This window comes from Ylistrum balloti, unplaced genomic scaffold, assembly GCF_031769215.1.
Source record: "Ylistrum balloti isolate Yb309-2 unplaced genomic scaffold, AGI_CSIRO_Ybal_v1 Utg369856, whole genome shotgun sequence".
Taxonomy (NCBI): domain Eukaryota; kingdom Metazoa; phylum Mollusca; class Bivalvia; order Pectinida; family Pectinidae; genus Ylistrum; species Ylistrum balloti.
The window spans coordinates 1,482,181-1,498,781 of NW_026782006.1; the positions used below are offsets into that span (position 1 = coordinate 1,482,181).

Below are 16,601 nucleotides of genomic sequence, written 5' to 3' on the forward strand. Positions count from 1 at the left end.
CACTCTCTGTACCCTCAATACTCCAGGGGTTACAATCACTTTCACTCCAGGGGTTACAATCACTTTCACTCCAGGGGTTACAATCACTTTCACTCTCTGTATCCTCAATATTCCAGAGGTTGCAATCACTTTCGCTCTCCGTAAATTGAACATGTCATGGCAAAATCGAAGGCACAAGTGCGACAAAAGATTAAGTTGATCCTTTGATGTACATCAAATGAATCTCGAGGTTACATAACGGTATATTGTAATGGCTTTGAAGTTGGATGTCGATCCTTTGAAATCTTTAAAAGGAGTGTATCAGTCTGTGATGAAACAGTTTTTCTCCTTGAAACAATGAAACGACTTCGGTTATACCAGGGATACAGAGAGTGATTGTAACCTCTGGAGTGAAACTGATTGTAACCCCTGGGGTATTGAGGATACAGAGAGTGAATGTGATTGTAACCCCTGGGGTATTAAGGATACAGAGAGCGAAAGTGATTGTAACCCCTGGAGTGAAAGTGATTGTAACCCCTGGAGTATTGAGGATACAGAGAGTGAAAGTGGTTGTAACCCTGGAGTATTGAGGATACAGAGAGTGAAAGTGATTGTAACCCCTGGAGTGAAAGTGGTTGTAACCCCTGGGGTATTGTGGATACAGAGAGCGGAAGTGATTTCAACCCCTGGAGTATTGAGGATACAGAGAGTGAAAGTGATTGTAACCCCTGGAGTGAAAGTGATTGTAACCCCTGGGGTATTGTGGATACAGAGAGTGAAAGTGATTTCAACCCCTGGAGTATTGAGGATGCAGAGAGTGAAAGTGATTGTAACCCCTGGAGTATTGAGGATGCAGAGAGTGAAAGTGATTGTAACCCCTGGGGTATTGAGGATACAGAGAGTGAAAGTGATTGTAACCCCTGGAGTATTGAGGATACAGAGAGTGAAAGTGATTGTAACCCCTGGAGCATTGAGGATACAGAGAGTGAAAGTGATTGTAACCACTGGGGTATTGAGGATACAGAGAGTGAAAGTGATTGTATCCCCTGGAATATCGATAATGGTATATCAAATGCCCCTGTAAAGTTGTACTGATAATGTAATTAATTTATGTTGTTATGGTATCTTGTGATAAAACAGATCCCAGTGCCCGGGAGTGGATTGATTACACAAACACTGTCTACTATGTACATCATGCTTTTTATTTCAGACTATTATAGCTGTTTAACTCCTCAAACAAAAATAATAGGTTGGGAAACGAAACATAGCGATTATCCGGTAACCTGATATTGACAGATTGACCTGTATTCATTGCGATGACACTAACTAGAAGACATGTGTTCTCAAATCCTTGGTCCGTAAGTACATGACGGAATAATATTGATGGTATTGGAGTGGTCTAATGACGAATGCAGTTTTGTGTGTTTCGACGTCTGAATAAATAGAAGAAAGTGTTTATCTAAAAGTGACACCAAATAGTAGGTGAGAAACAGGTGTTTATCTAAACATGACACCAAGTAGTAAGTGAGAAGTAGATGTTTATCTAAAAAGACACTAAATAGTAGGCGAGAAGCAAGTGTTTATCTAAAAGTGACACCAAATAGTAGGTGAGAAACAGGTGTTTATCTAAACATGACACCAAGTAGTAAGTGAGAAGCAGGTGTTTATCTAAAAAGACACCAAATAGTACGTGAGAAGCAGATGTTTATCTAAACACGACACCAATTAGTAGGTGAGAAGCAGATGTCTATCTAAACATGACACCAAGTAGTAAGTGAGAAGCAGGTGTTTATCTAAAAGTGACACCAAATAGTAGGTGAGAAGCAGATGTTTATCTAAACATGACACCAATTAGTAGGTGAGAAACAGGTCTTTATCTAAACACACCAAATAGTATGAGAGTAGCAGATGTTTATCTAAACATGACACCATATAGTAGGTGAGAAGCAGATGTTTATCTAAACATGACACCAAATAGTAGGTGAGAAGCAGATGTTTATCTAAACATGACCCCAATTAGTAGGTGAGAAACAGGTGTTTATCTAAACACACCAAATAGTAGGAGAGAAGCAGATGTTTATCTAAACATGACACCAAATAGTAGGTGAGAAGCAGGTGTTTATCTAAACATGACACCAAATAGTAGGTGAGAAGCAGATGTTTATCTAAACACACCAAATAGTAGGAGAGAAGGAAGTGTTTATCTAAACATGACACCAAATAGTAGGTGAGAAGCAGATGTTTATCTAAACACACCAAATAGTAGGGAGAGTTTATCTAAACACACCAAATCAAGAGAAGCAGATGTTTATCTAAAAAGACACTAAATAGTAGGTGAGAAGCAAGTGTTTATCTTAAAGTGACACCAAATAGTAGGTGAGAAGCAGATGTCTATCTAAACATGACACCAAGTAGTAAGTGAGAAGCAGGTGTTTATCTAAACACACCAAATAGTAGGAGAGAAGCAGATGTTTATCTAAACATGACACCAAGTAGTAAGTGAGAAACAGGTGTTTATCTAAACATGACACCAAATAGTAAGTGAGAAGCAGGTGTTTATCTAAAAGTGACACCAAATAGTAGGTGAGAAGCAGATGTCTATCTAAACATGACACCAAGTAGTAAGTGAGAAGCAGGTGTTTATCTAAAAGTGACACCAAATAGTAGGTGAGAAGCAGATGTCTATCTAAACATGACACCAAGTAGTAAGTGAGAAGCAGGTGTTTATCTAAAAGTGACACCAAATAGTAGGTGAGAAGCAGATGTCTATCTAAACATGACACCAAATAGTAGGTGAGAAGCAGGTGTTTATCTAAAAAGACACCGAGTAGTAGGTGAGAAACAAGATTATCTAAAAAGACACCAAATAGCAGGTGAGAAGCAAGTGTTTATCTAAAAAGACACAGAGTAGTCGGTGAGAGGCAAATGTTTATCTGAAAAGACACCAAGTAGTCGGTGAGAGGCAAAGGGTTTATTTAAGAGTGACACCAAGTAATCGGTGCTTGATTTTTACGGTTCAATTGTAAAATGTGTGTACACAGACATGAAGCAAAAAGTATAAAAAAATTAGCACTTGTTTACAAGAATTAGATTGAAAAATTAGGTTTAAACAATCCAAATGTTCAGATGTTATTATCGTAGATTGGCTGACTACTCTTCCTGGACTCTCCGGTGGCCGGACAGGCCAAGTTAGAAATTCCGAGAACAGTTCCACTTGATAGATCAGCCGCAATGGGACGACCTTCACTTCGGGTAGCAGTGACATTGCTATCTCCTCGTGCGGCATGAGATGGAATGTGAGCGGTTGTATAAGGGTCAGCTGGGTCGTCAAGGTCAAGCTCACTCCATCCCGCCTCAGACCCTTCCCCGTCAGAACTTACATACGCAGCGTTAACGTGCACGCGTCCAAGGTTGTGAGTCGGCAAAGAGTATATAGGACCGACATTAACCTGGGAAGCTCCATCACTGTTACCAGCAGACTCCCTCCGTCTCTTCCTACAATGTAGAATGATACAATTGCAATTTATTTATTTACCTTACTTTTGGTTTTTTTTTTATTAAATGTTGTTATTAAAATATGTACATTTTGGTGAAACTGTTGCCTTGGTGACCAATATCATTTTATTCCCTGTGTAAGGATAGCACGCATCACCACCATCTCTTCAATACGAGTCTGATTAAGAGACATAGCAACTCAACATTGAATCAGTTGTGTAAATCATTGTATGTATTAGTGAGTACGACAGGGTGGTACTCTCTGTTACAGAGAATGAGACTGAGTATCACTCTCTGTTACAGAGAATGAGACTGAGTATCATTTTTTGTTATGAGAATGTGTATCTCTTTCTTCCAGAGAGTTTGAGATTCAGTGTCACAGTTACGTACCTTCTGCTGCAGAGTAAGACCATGACCACACCTCCGACAGCTGAAAGAACCGCTCCAGTACCTCCTATGATATAGGCCGCAAGTCGTCCTACAGAAAATAACAACATTATGACATGAGAATAACACGTCCTGTTACTATTACATATACATAAGATGGTAATACCCTCCTCCGCCATCAAATGTCAGTGCTTATGTACCTTATACTGGATCTTATATCCCAGACGCACTTCTTTTCGGAGAAATCGTACTTTAAAAAGTTGTCATGTATACTGGTAGTTGTTACCTGTTTAAATCTCATAAAATTAATTAATCTAACTAGATGTCTTACACTTCTAAATTAGGAGAAAGAATGCTTACGAACAGTTGAATTCCGCGCAGATCACCCAATCACCAGACTCGTTTGAGGTCGAACAAATCGAAAATAAAATTTCTCGTTTTGCAGTAGGACATGAACCCTCACACCAATATCACTTACCTGCTTCTGTGGGAAATTTTTCCTCAGTGACACTCTCGCTCTTGCGAGCCTGTGGAGCACCAGGTGGAGTATTCTGTCCTTTGTTCTTTTTCGGTTCTATGTTGTTTCGCGTTGCAGAGTTCCCGATGAACTCCACATCGGTCGGAAGCTTAGCTGACTTGGTGCCGTTTACGTTCGCTTTAGGGCCGCCTGTGGGTGGACCCTTATTCTGTGGCCAACGACCCATTGGAGGACCTTGTTGGAAACCCCATCGCCTAAACATAGGATCTTCTGCAAAAAGATCCAAGTTCCTATTTCGGCGTTGGCGCATGAATCTCCAAAAAGGTGAAACAGTTGGAGGGTAATATCGCGGCCGATTGAAGTGATGAACATTGTTCTGAGGTGACGTGGTGTTATTGCCTGCCGGGCCTGTTGAGTTGGTTGTTCTAGCAGGCGCGGGTCCATAAGGTGGATAGTGCCTTGGCCCGTAACGTTGGTAACCTCTGTTCCAGTAAGGTGGACGATGTCCTGGGCCACGCCATTGGCCACTTGGTGGACTCACGCCAATAGGACTAGTTGCACGTGCAGCATTTCTTCCTGAGCCCTGGGTAGAATTGTTGTCATAATATGGGTCCTGAAATGGAGAAACCGTCGTCAGAAATCTGTTGTAGGCGGCGAAGTATCCATCCATCTGTCTATACAGCGGGGGGCCGTTTGTACCTCCTCGAGTATTTGTTTGTTGATCTTGTTCGGAAAACACGGCACCGCATTGGACAGACACGTCTTGTGAAGCACCGTCCGGCACTGTAAAATAATGATTTGTACGTACATCATGTCGTGGTACCTGTCAAATGTAAAGTTTGGGGCTTTTTGTTGTATGTCTTAGTTTCGAGATATTAAAAATATGAAATTCAGTCTTTAAGTTAGGACTAGAAATAAATCAACACTCGTGATCTTAGACAGGAATTCGGTATTCTATATCTTGTCATGACAACATGTATTTATGTTGATATAGGACAGAACCCATAACAGGCATATTGGGATATGAAAAATATACCCACCCACGATTTTGGTCAGGAAGCCACTGTTAAAGAACGACGACTTGGTCCCGTAAGTAAGACGGACAGATCCGTGATAAGTATCCTTGGCGACGGTCTTTCGTCCGCATATGTTGTTCTGTTTGTTTACGGCTGTTTGGTTGCCCAGTGTCTTACTCTCCACTAACAGGTAGTTGGTTCCACATCGTGTACTGTCCGTGTTAGACTGGACATAGTCCAGCGTTATCTGTCCATTCACTTGACCTTTTATTATACACTCGCAGGAGGAAGCTGCACTCGTGGTCTTCGGAGAGGTGATGTACAAGGTAGACAACTGGACATTTGTATTGGAGTCGTGACAAATATCAAACACTGACCAGGCTGAAAGGTATAAAGAAATATCCAACACTGACCAGGCTGAAAGATATACAGAAATATCAAACAATGACCAGGCTGAAAGGTTTACAGAAATATCAAACACTGAACGGGCTGAAAGGTATACAGAAATATCAAACACTGACCAGGCTGAAAGGTTTACAGAAATATCCAACACTGACCAGGCTGAAAGGTATAAAGAAATTTCCAACACTGACCAGGCTAAAAGGTATACAGAAATATCCAACACTGACCAGGCTGAAAGGTATACAGAAATATCCAACACTGACCAGGCTGAAAGGTATACAGAAATATCCAACACTGACCAGGCTGAAAGATATACAGAAATATCAAACAATGACCAGGCTGAAAGGTTTACAGAAATATCAAACACTGAACGGGCTGAAAGGTATACAGAAATATCCAACACTGACCAGACTGAAAGATATACAGAAATATCAAACACTGACCAGGCTGAAAGGTATACAGAAATATCAAACACTGACCAGGCTGAAAGGTATACAGAAATTTCCAACACTGACCAGGCTGAAAGGTATACAGAAATATCAAACACTGACCAGGCTGAAAGGTATACAGAAATATCAAACACTGACCAGGCTGAAAGGTATACAGAAATATCCAACACTGACCAGGCTGAAAGGTATACAGAAATATCCAACACTGACCAGGCTCCAACGCTGAAAGGTATACAGAAATATCCAACACTGACCAGGCTGAAAGGTATACAGAAATATCAACACTGACCAGGCTGAAAGGTATACAGAAATATCAAACACTGACCAGGCTGAAAGGTATACAGAAATATCAAACACTGACCAGGCTGAAAGGTATACAGAAATATCAAACAATGACCAGGCTGAAAGATATACAGAAATATCAAACACTGACCAGGCTGAAAGGTATACAGAAATATCAAACACTGACCAGGCTGAAAGGTATACAGAAATATCAAACACTGACCAGGCTGAAAGATATACAGAAATATCAAACACTGACCAGGCTGATAGGTTTACAGAAATATCCAACACTGAACAGGCTGAAAGATATACAGAAATATCAAACACTGACCAGGCTGAAAGGTATACAGAAATTTCCAACACTGACCAGGCTGAAAGGTATACAGAAATTTCCAACACTGACCAGGCTGAAAGGTATACAGAAATATCAAACACTGACCAGGCTGAAAGGTATACAGAAATATCAAACACTGACCAGGCTGAAAGGTATACAGAAATATCCAACACTGACCAGGCTGAAAGGTATACAGAAATTTCCAACACTGACCAGGCCGAAAGGTATACAGAGGTTTTTAAATAAAACAGCCCTATCTGAACTCGTAACACGAGTTTGATGATACCGTGTCAGTTATGATTATCCGGCTATTTTTCAGATAAATGATCAGCTTGCTTTTCGAAAACTGAAACTACAGACGACAGCACGATTACATTAAACAAATAAAGTATACATGGTCTTGAAATATAAACTGTTTGGCCCCTGTGAAGAAAGATAAAAGTGTTAAGCACGAGGCTTTGGAATACCTCTTTTGGTTCAAAACATTTACTGAAAATTCGAATTACAAAAATAATAACTTGACAGTTTGTGTGTACAACTGCGTGTAGCTAATGCCGTTGTACTCTGGTTTTACTAATGACTTCCACCAAAATAATTACTCCGCAAAGAAATACAGGTCCAGTCGTCACCGAATGTAAAAGCAACTTTATGTCTTTTCGTATCGTCAAAACAAATGATCAGTTTTGATAAAAAGGTATTCATATTTCGAATGTAAGAATGTAAGAATGTAAGAATGTAAGAAAATAATTCTGGCGAATTAGTTTACACTGAAACAGTTGACACTACCGAATACAGCACAAATACGTGACAGGTGTATTCCGACAATTTAGCGGCGTCAGTCGCTGGGTAAAGACAGGTAAACGACATTTTCTACATCGTTGTCGTCATTTTTCATTGAAAGTTTATATATGTCAGCATGAATTCGAATTCTGATGATAACAGCTCATGTACCCACGTGTATACTGTACCCACGTGTATACTGTACCCACGTGTATACTGTACCCACGTGTATACTGTACCCACGTGTATGTTTACTGTCACTTTATCGGTGATGCTGTACCCACGTGTATGTTTATTGTCACTTTATCAGTGACACTGTACCCACATGTATGTTTACTGTCACTTTATCGGTGATGCTGTACCCACGTGTATGTTTATTGTCACTTTATCAGTGATACTGTACCCACGTGTATGTTTATTGTCACTTTATCGGTGATGCTGTACCCACGTGTATGTTTACTGTCATTTTATCAGTGACACTGTACCCACGTGTATGTTTACTGTAACTGTATCAGTGACACTGTACCCACGTGTATGTTTACTGTCACTTTATCGGTGATGCTGTACCCACGTGTATGTTTATTGTCACTTTATCGGTGATACTGTGCCCACGTGTATGTTTACTGTAACTTTATCAGTGACACTGTACCCACGTGTATGTTTACTGTAACTGTATCAGTGACACTGTACCCACGTGTATGTTTACTGTAACTGTATCAGTGACACTGTACCCACGTGTATGTTTACTGTCACTTTATCAGTGACACTGTACCCACGTGTATGTTTACTGTAACTGTATCAGTGACACTGTACCCACGTGTATGTTTACTGTAACTGTATCAGTGACACTGTACCCACGTGTATGTTTACTGTAACTGTATCAGTGATACTGTACCCACGTGTATGTTTACTGTCACTTTATCAGTGACACTGTACCCACGTGTATGTTTACTGTAACTTTATCAGTGATACTGTACCCACGTGTATGTTTACTGTAACTGTATCAGTGATACTGTACCCACGTGTATGTTTACTGTCACTTTATCGGTGATACTGTACCCACGTGTATGTTTACTGTCACTTTATCGGTGATACTGTACCCACGTGTATGTTTACTGTAACTGTATCAGTGACACTGTACCCACGTGTATGTTTACTGTCACTTTATCGGTGATACTGTACCCACGTGTATGTTTACTGTCACTTTATCGGTGATACTGTACCCACGTGTATGTTTACTGTCACTTTATCAGTGATGCTGTACCCACGTGTATGTTTACTGTCACTTTATCAGTGATACTGTACCCACGTGTATGTTTACTGTCACTTTATCGGTGATACTGTACCCACGTGTATGTTTACTGTCACTTTATCAGTGACACTGTACCCACGTGTATGTTTACTGTCACTTTATCGGTGATACTGTACCCACGTGTATGTTTACTGTCACTTTATCAGTGACACTGTACCCACGTGTATGTTTACTGTAACTTTATCAGTGATACTGTACCCACGTGTATGTTTACTGTCACTTTATCGGTGATACTGTACCCACGTGTATGTTTACTGTCACTTTATCGGTGATACTGTACCCACGTGTATGTTTACTGTCACTTTATCAGTGATACTGTACCCACGTGTATGTTTACTGTCACTTTATCAGTGACACTGTACCCACGTGTATGTTTACTGTCACTTTATCAGTGATACTGTACCCACGTGTATGTTTACTGTCACTTTATCGGTGATACTGTACCCACGTGTATGTTTACTGTCACTTTATCAGTGACACTGTACCCACGTGTATGTTTACTGTCACTTTATCAGTGATGCTGTACCCACGTGTATGTTTACTGTCACTTTATCAGTGATGCTGTACCCACGTGTATGTTTACTGTCACTTTATCAGTGACACTGTAACCACGTGTATGTTTACTGTAACTGTATCAGTGATACTGTACCCACGTGTATGTTTACTGTCACTTTATCGGTGATACTGTACCCACGTGTATGTTTACTGTAACTGTATCAGTGATACTGTACCCACGTGTATGTTTACTGTCACTGCATCAGTGACACTGTACCCACGTGTATGTTTACTGTCACTGTATCAGTGACACTGTACCCACGTGTATGTTTACTGTCACTTTATCAGTGACACTGTACCCACGTGTATGTTTACTGTCACTTTATCGGTGATACTGTACCCACGTGTATGTTTACTGTAACTGTATCAGTGATACTGTACCCACGTGTATGTTTACTGTAACTGTATCAGTGACACTGTACCCACGTGTATGTTTACTGTCACTTTATCGGTGATACTGTACCCACGTGTATGTTTACTGTAACTGTATCAGTGATACTGTACCCACGTGTATGTTTACTGTCACTTTATCAGTGACACTGTACCCACGTGTATGTTTACTGTAACTGTATCAGTGACACTGTACCCACGTGTATGTTTACTGTCACTTTATCAGTGACACTGTACCCACGTGTATGTTTACTGTCACTTTATCGGTGATACTGTACCCACGTGTATGTTTACTGTAACTTTATCAGTGATACTGTACCCACGTGTATGTTTACTGTGACTGTATCAGTGATACTGTACCCACGTGTATGTTTACTGTCACTTTATCGGTGATACTGTACCCACGTGTATGTTTACTGTAACTGTATCAGTGATACTGTACCCACGTGTATGTTTACTGTAACTTTATCAGTGACACTGTACCCACGTGTATGTTTACTGTCACTTTATCGGTGATACTGTACCCACGTGTATGTTTACTGTCACTTTATCGGTGATACTGTGCCCACGTGTATGTTTACTGTCACTTTATCGGTGATACTGTACCCACGTGTATGTGTATGTTTACTGTGTATGTTTACTGTCACTTTATCGGTGATACTGTACCCACGTGTATGTTTACTGTCACTTTATCGGTGATACTGTGCCCACGTGTATGTTTACTGTCACTTTATCGGTGATACTGTACCCACGTGTATGTTTACTGTCACTTTATCGGTGACACTGTACCCACGTGTATGTTTCCTGTAACTTTATTTTAGAATGCGAACTCACGGTTGACACATTCGTACTCCACGTGGATAAAGTTGCTGTTGGTGCCACAGTGAGGAATCAGTTTGGAAGTAGTGCTAGGGAAACATCGAATCTTCCTGTCACACATTACTGCCAGTCGACTATTGCTGTAAATGACGTCGTCACAGAACTCGTTCGGACTGCCACAGGACGCGAATGGACCTCCACGACCATGGATAACCTTTGAAACCAGGATGCGCGTGCCGGGCATGTCGTCACATCCCAATGTCCCCGTCATTGTTGACGAGCCGGACATCAAATCCTCAGCAGAATGAGAATCGTCATCTGATTGGCTAGAGAAAAACCCGGGCCGTCCTTGAAGGCACGCATATCGGGACTGTGCTTCTGAAAAATAAAGTGACAGTCTCCGCCAAATGTCTTACATGTGTTTCTTTTGGAGGGTGCCAGTGTATTATAATAGTATTTATAAATCATATAGCATTTTACCCAAAACCTTCTCCCACAGAGACGTTGTTACACGCCACTTTCAATACACAGAAGTGTTTGTACTACAATGCGTAACGTTTAACATATCGGACAGAATCATCTATAGTAGGGATCGTTTTAAGTCGGATACGTGAGATCTTGTATTCAGTGTTGTGATATCGTAATCACTTGTAAAACAGTGAATTGTGCACCATAATCTAAACCAGCCTAAGGCTAGTACTGAGGACAAACTTGACTGGTTTAAAGGAGGATTAAAATGTCAAATGATTTATTTGATATTAAGCTTGTGTTGGAGAATAATCGGTATAATCTTAAGGAAGTCTTCGTTGCAAAATGGGTTATCTTAACATTTTCTTTAAATCATGTTAATTGAGATGCTGTGATACTTATTGTAAGTATTTGGTGATATAGAGATTAATTAGCGTGACTTAAACAAGAGTACAGTAAAACTGATGAATACTCCCGGAAAATAACTTTATTGGACACAAAATTTTAACAAAGGGCAGTAATTATCTAGTGAAGGGGTTTCTGGCCCTGATTTTGGAACAATGCACATTCTCTTAGTATGACCAATGTACACACCAAGTTTCATCATCCTGGTTTAAATGAAGGCAAACTGTTACTCTGGACATAAAATTTTAACAAAGATGAGTAACTCTGTAATTAAGGGGTTGCAGACCCTGAATTTGATACACTGCACATCCTCCAAGTATAACTAATTATACACCGAGTTTCAATGTCCTTGCTTAAATGAAAGCAGAGCTATGTTCTGGACACAAAATTTTAACAAAGGCCAATAACTCAGTGATTAAGGGCTTGCAGGTCATAACATTTGTGCATTGCACAATGTCTTCGTATGATCAATGTATACACTAAGTTTCATTATCTTAACTGAAACTAAGGCAAAGTTATGATCAGGACAAGTTTAACAAAGGGCAATAAGTCTGTAATTAAGGGAGTGTGGGTCCTGAATCTAGTACACGCCACATTACCTTAGTATGACCAAAGTAGATACAGAGTTTCAGGATCCTTGTTTAAATGTGGGCAAAGCTAGGCCCTTGACACGAAAGACGGACGGACGGACGAAGCTGCGACTACATACGTTCTCGAAAACTTTTTGAAGAGCATAAAAACGACAAATAACACAGATCGGGACAGAGAAAACAGACATTTGGTGAAGGAGAGAGAGAAGCAATATTTTACAATCAACAAAACACATGCATGTTTTAAAGCCTAAAATATACAGGCCTTTTTAACAATCATTATTTAAATCTAGGATCTAAAACTGAGTATTTTAATATTTCTGTGTAATTTGTCGATCTGTTTGAATGGTGTAAGTCCGGTTGATACCTTATCGGTGGTGTTTTACAGTTATTCATCAAACTGTCTATCTATAAATACACAGTGCAATGTGGCACTGTAGATAAGGGACACATGATGTTTTCATCACTTACAGGGAAGTACAAGATACAGAACCAAAGTACATATTATGTTCACATGTAAAATTAATGTCGTGACATCATACACACAATGTCTACTGGTAGGTCTAACTGATGTCGTGACATCATACACACAATGTCTACTGGTAGGTCTAGTTGATGTCGTGACATCATACATAAGTGTCTACTGGTATGTCTAGTTGATGTCGTGACATCATACACACAATGTCTACTGGTAGGTCTAGTTTATGTAGTGACATTATACACACAATGTCTACTGGTAGGTATAACTGATGTCGTGACATCATACACACAATGTCTACTGGTAGGTCTAACTGATGTCGTGACATCATACACACAATGTCTACTGGTCTAACTGATGTCGTGACATCATACACACAATGTCTACTGGTAGGTCTAACTGATGTCGTGACATCATACACACAATGTCTACTGGTAGGTCTAACTGATGTCGTGACATCATACACACAATGTCTACTGGTAGGTCTAACTGATGTCGTGACATCATACACACAATGTCTACTGGTAGGTCTAACTGATGTCGTGACATCATACACACAATGTCTACTGGTAGGTCTAACTGATGTCGTGACATCATACACACAATGTCTACTGGTAGGTCTAACTGATGTCGTGACATCATACACACAATGTCTACTGGTAGGTCTAGTTGATATCGTGACATACACACAATGTCTACTGGTAGGTCTAGTTGATATCGTGACATACACACAATGTCTACTGGTAGGTCTAACTGATGTCGTGACATCATACACACAATGTCTACTGGTAGGTCTATTTGATATCGTGACATACATACAGTGTCTACTGATAGGTCTAACTGATGTCGTCACATCATACACATAATGTCTACTGGTAGGTCTAGTTGATGTCGTGACATCATACACACAATGTCTACTGATAGGTCTAGTTTATGTCGTGACATCATACACACAATGTCTACTGGTAGGTCTAGTTGATGTCGTGACATCATACATAAGTGTCTACTGGTATGTCTAGTTGATGTCGTGACATCATACACACAATGTCTACTGGTAGGTCTAGTTTATGTAGTGACATTATACACACAATGTCTACTGGTAGGTATAACTGATGTCGTGACATCATACACACAATGTCTACTGGTAGGTCTAACTGATGTCGTGACATCATACACACAATGTCTACTGGTAGGTCTAACTGATGTCGTGACATCATACACACAATGTCTACTGGTAGGTCTAACTGATGTCGTGACATCATACACACAATGTCTACTGGTAGGTCTAGTTGATATCGTGACATACACACAATGTCTACTGGTAGGTCTAACTGATGTCGTGACATCATACACACAATGTCTACTGGTAGGTCTAACTGATGTCGTGACATCATACACACAATGTCTACTGGTAGGTCTAACTGATGTCGTGACATCATACACACAATGTCTAATGACGTAAACATTTTTTTCAATCGCTTACAAAGTTTAGACCACTGATTTTTTTCTGTGATCTTTAACAATAATAAAATATCTCATTTGATATGTTTTCGGGTGCATGAATTTATTATTGACAATTTTGGTATATTTAATATATTTTTCTCTCTTTTTTCAAAGTGTAAAAAAATCCAGAAAAAATGTCTTCTTGTCTGAGTATGCCCTCTCAGAAAATAAAGTTACCTGTGGTATAGAACTAGTATATGTGTACCATTATCATGCAAGTACCTTACTATCTTGGTGACAGGTAACAAATAAGTATTTCCACAGCGCCTGGGGATGCGCCACAAGCTTACAGCGCCATTACATACAACAATGTCGATATGTCAAAACTCCAGGTTCCTGACCTCCGTACGTCCAGTACAGTGTAAGCACTGCTCGCTCTGCTGATTACGACATAGCTCCAATGAGTCGGAACAATCGACGATCAATCAGAGTTTTTAAATCAAAACAAAACATAATTTGTCTTTTCCCCCCGAGATCGAAAACCGCGCCGTAAACTTTAAAAAGGAAGACGATGATTTTTATCGTTTTTGCTGTGTTTTTTTTCTTCAAGAATAAGTGGATTTATCAGCAAAAATGTAAGAGTTTTCGAATCAAATGTTCTTACAATGGAGTTTCCGTCCATCGTTAAAAGTATTTGTATGGAGAGGGTGTGATTATATCTAAATACTGTCGCCGACAACGGCTACAATTATGCTTGTCAGTGTAATAAAGGCAGCCCCCAATATCGAATAATAATTTAAAAAATAAATAAACAAACAAACAACCATTGAATTTATTAAAATATCAGTTGTGAATTTCACGGCTCACTGCAAGCTAATTCATAGGTACATCTTAATTAACATTGTAAATACCAAGAGTTACAAAGGGGAGGACAACATAGAACAGTCTTAGAATAATATCTGGAGATTATTTAATACTTTGTATTACACAAACTGTATGTATGTCTTTTACTTTATAATGTGTTCTGTTTGAAATTCCATATATTGTAGAGTTTATGTATAATATTTAGAGAATACTTACTGGTGCTAAAGCTCAGGAGCTGTAGAATCAAACACAGCAGCACACAGATGTCGTATTTCATAGTTATTGGCGAAAGTTTGAACTCACTTCACAAAGTTGTGCTCAACTACATCTAGGATGATGAAATGATTACATTGTTCGGTGCTTGTAATTCACCTCAATAAGATGTAATCATTAGCTTTACTTGTCAACTTCTATCGACGCCTTTCAGGTACTGTATCCCCAAACCTTTCTGGTCTTCAAAAATAAACGTACACCACTACCAGGGTTACAAATATCCCCGGATCTGTACACCACTACCAGGGTTTCAGTACAAATATCCCCGAATCTGTTCTGTCTTACCAGGGTTTCAGTACAAATATCCCCGATCTGTTCCTACCAGTCCAAATACGGCCGTATCTGTGGGGTTTCATGTCACATCCTACACCGATTAGTCCCAGGTATATATGCTTCATTTCACCCAGATTAACGAATGACGAATAATTAATGTATCGATCATGATGATGTCACAGCCATACCTTCGAGACAATCGTCCTTTCTTACTCTTGTCCCCGGAACGTCATTTGTATAGCTGTTATTTTCAGTACAAATATCGCGATTCTACCAGGGTTTAGGAAAATAATCTGTACACCACTACCAGGGTTTCTACAAATATCCACAAGATCTGTAACCACTACCAGAATTTCAGAAATATGACATTTTTTTCATAAGAAATATCTGTACACCACTACCAGGGTTTCAGTACAAATATCCCCAGATCTGTACACCACTACCAGGGTTTCAGTACAAATATCCCCAGATCTGTACACCACTACCAGAGTTTCAGTACAAATATCCCCAGATCTGTACACCACTACCAGGGTTTCAGTACAAATATCCCCAGATCTGATACCTGTACAAATATCCCTGGACTACTACCAGGGTTTCAGTAAATATCCCCGGAACCCTATCCTACCTGATCTGTACACCACTACCAGGGTTTCAGTACAAATATCCCCAGATCTGTACACCACTACCAGGGTTTCAGTACAAATATCCCCAGATCTGTACACCACTACCAGGGTTTCAGTACAAATATCCCCGGATCTGTACACCACAACCAGGGTTTCAGTACAAATATCCCCGGATCTGTACACCACAACCAGGGGTTCAGTACAAATATCCCCAGATCTGTACACCACTACCAGGGTTTCAGTACAAATATCCCCAGATCTGTACACCACTACCAGGGTTTCAGTACAAATATCCCCAGATCTGTACACCACTACCAGGGTTTCAGTACAAATATCCCAAGATCTGTACACCACTACCAGGGTTTCAGTACAAATATCCCCAGATCTGTACACCACTACCAGGGTTTCAGTACAAATATCCCCAGATCTGTACACCACTACCAGGGTTTCAGTACAAATATCCCCAGATCTGTACACCACTACCAGGGTTTCAGTACAAATATCCC

The 16,601-nt window shown here is 40.0% G+C and overlaps 1 protein-coding gene across 1 annotated transcript; it reads right to left on the reverse strand.

Moving 5' to 3' along the window:
* Positions 1-3,101: 3,101 nt before the first annotated feature.
* On the reverse strand, positions 3,102-15,203 carry LOC132545740 (uncharacterized). The gene is made up of 6 exons (XM_060209430.1): positions 15,143-15,203; positions 10,694-11,056; positions 5,380-5,736; positions 4,340-5,122; positions 3,865-3,952; positions 3,102-3,474 (listed from the first exon to the last, which is right to left on the reverse strand). The coding sequence occupies exons 1-6, from the start codon at positions 15,201-15,203 to the stop codon at positions 3,102-3,104; spliced, it is 2,025 nt and encodes a 674-aa protein (XP_060065413.1).
* Positions 15,204-16,601: the final 1,398 nt, after the last annotated feature.

What these genes read in the sequence shown, in the direction of transcription:
- LOC132545740 (XM_060209430.1), bottom strand. Translation starts at nt 15,203, where the DNA reads ATGAAATACGACATCTGTGTGCTGCTGTGTTTGATTCTACAGCTCCTG. An exon ending in GGAGTACGAATGTGTCAACC is followed by an intron (nt 5,737 to 10,693) that starts GTGAGTTCGCAT and finishes TATACCTTTCAG; the next exon opens with CCTGGTCAGTGTTTGATATT. An exon ending in CTTCCTGACCAAAATCGTGG is followed by an intron (nt 5,123 to 5,379) that starts GTGGGTATATTT and finishes ATTATTTTACAG; the next exon opens with TGCCGGACGGTGCTTCACAA.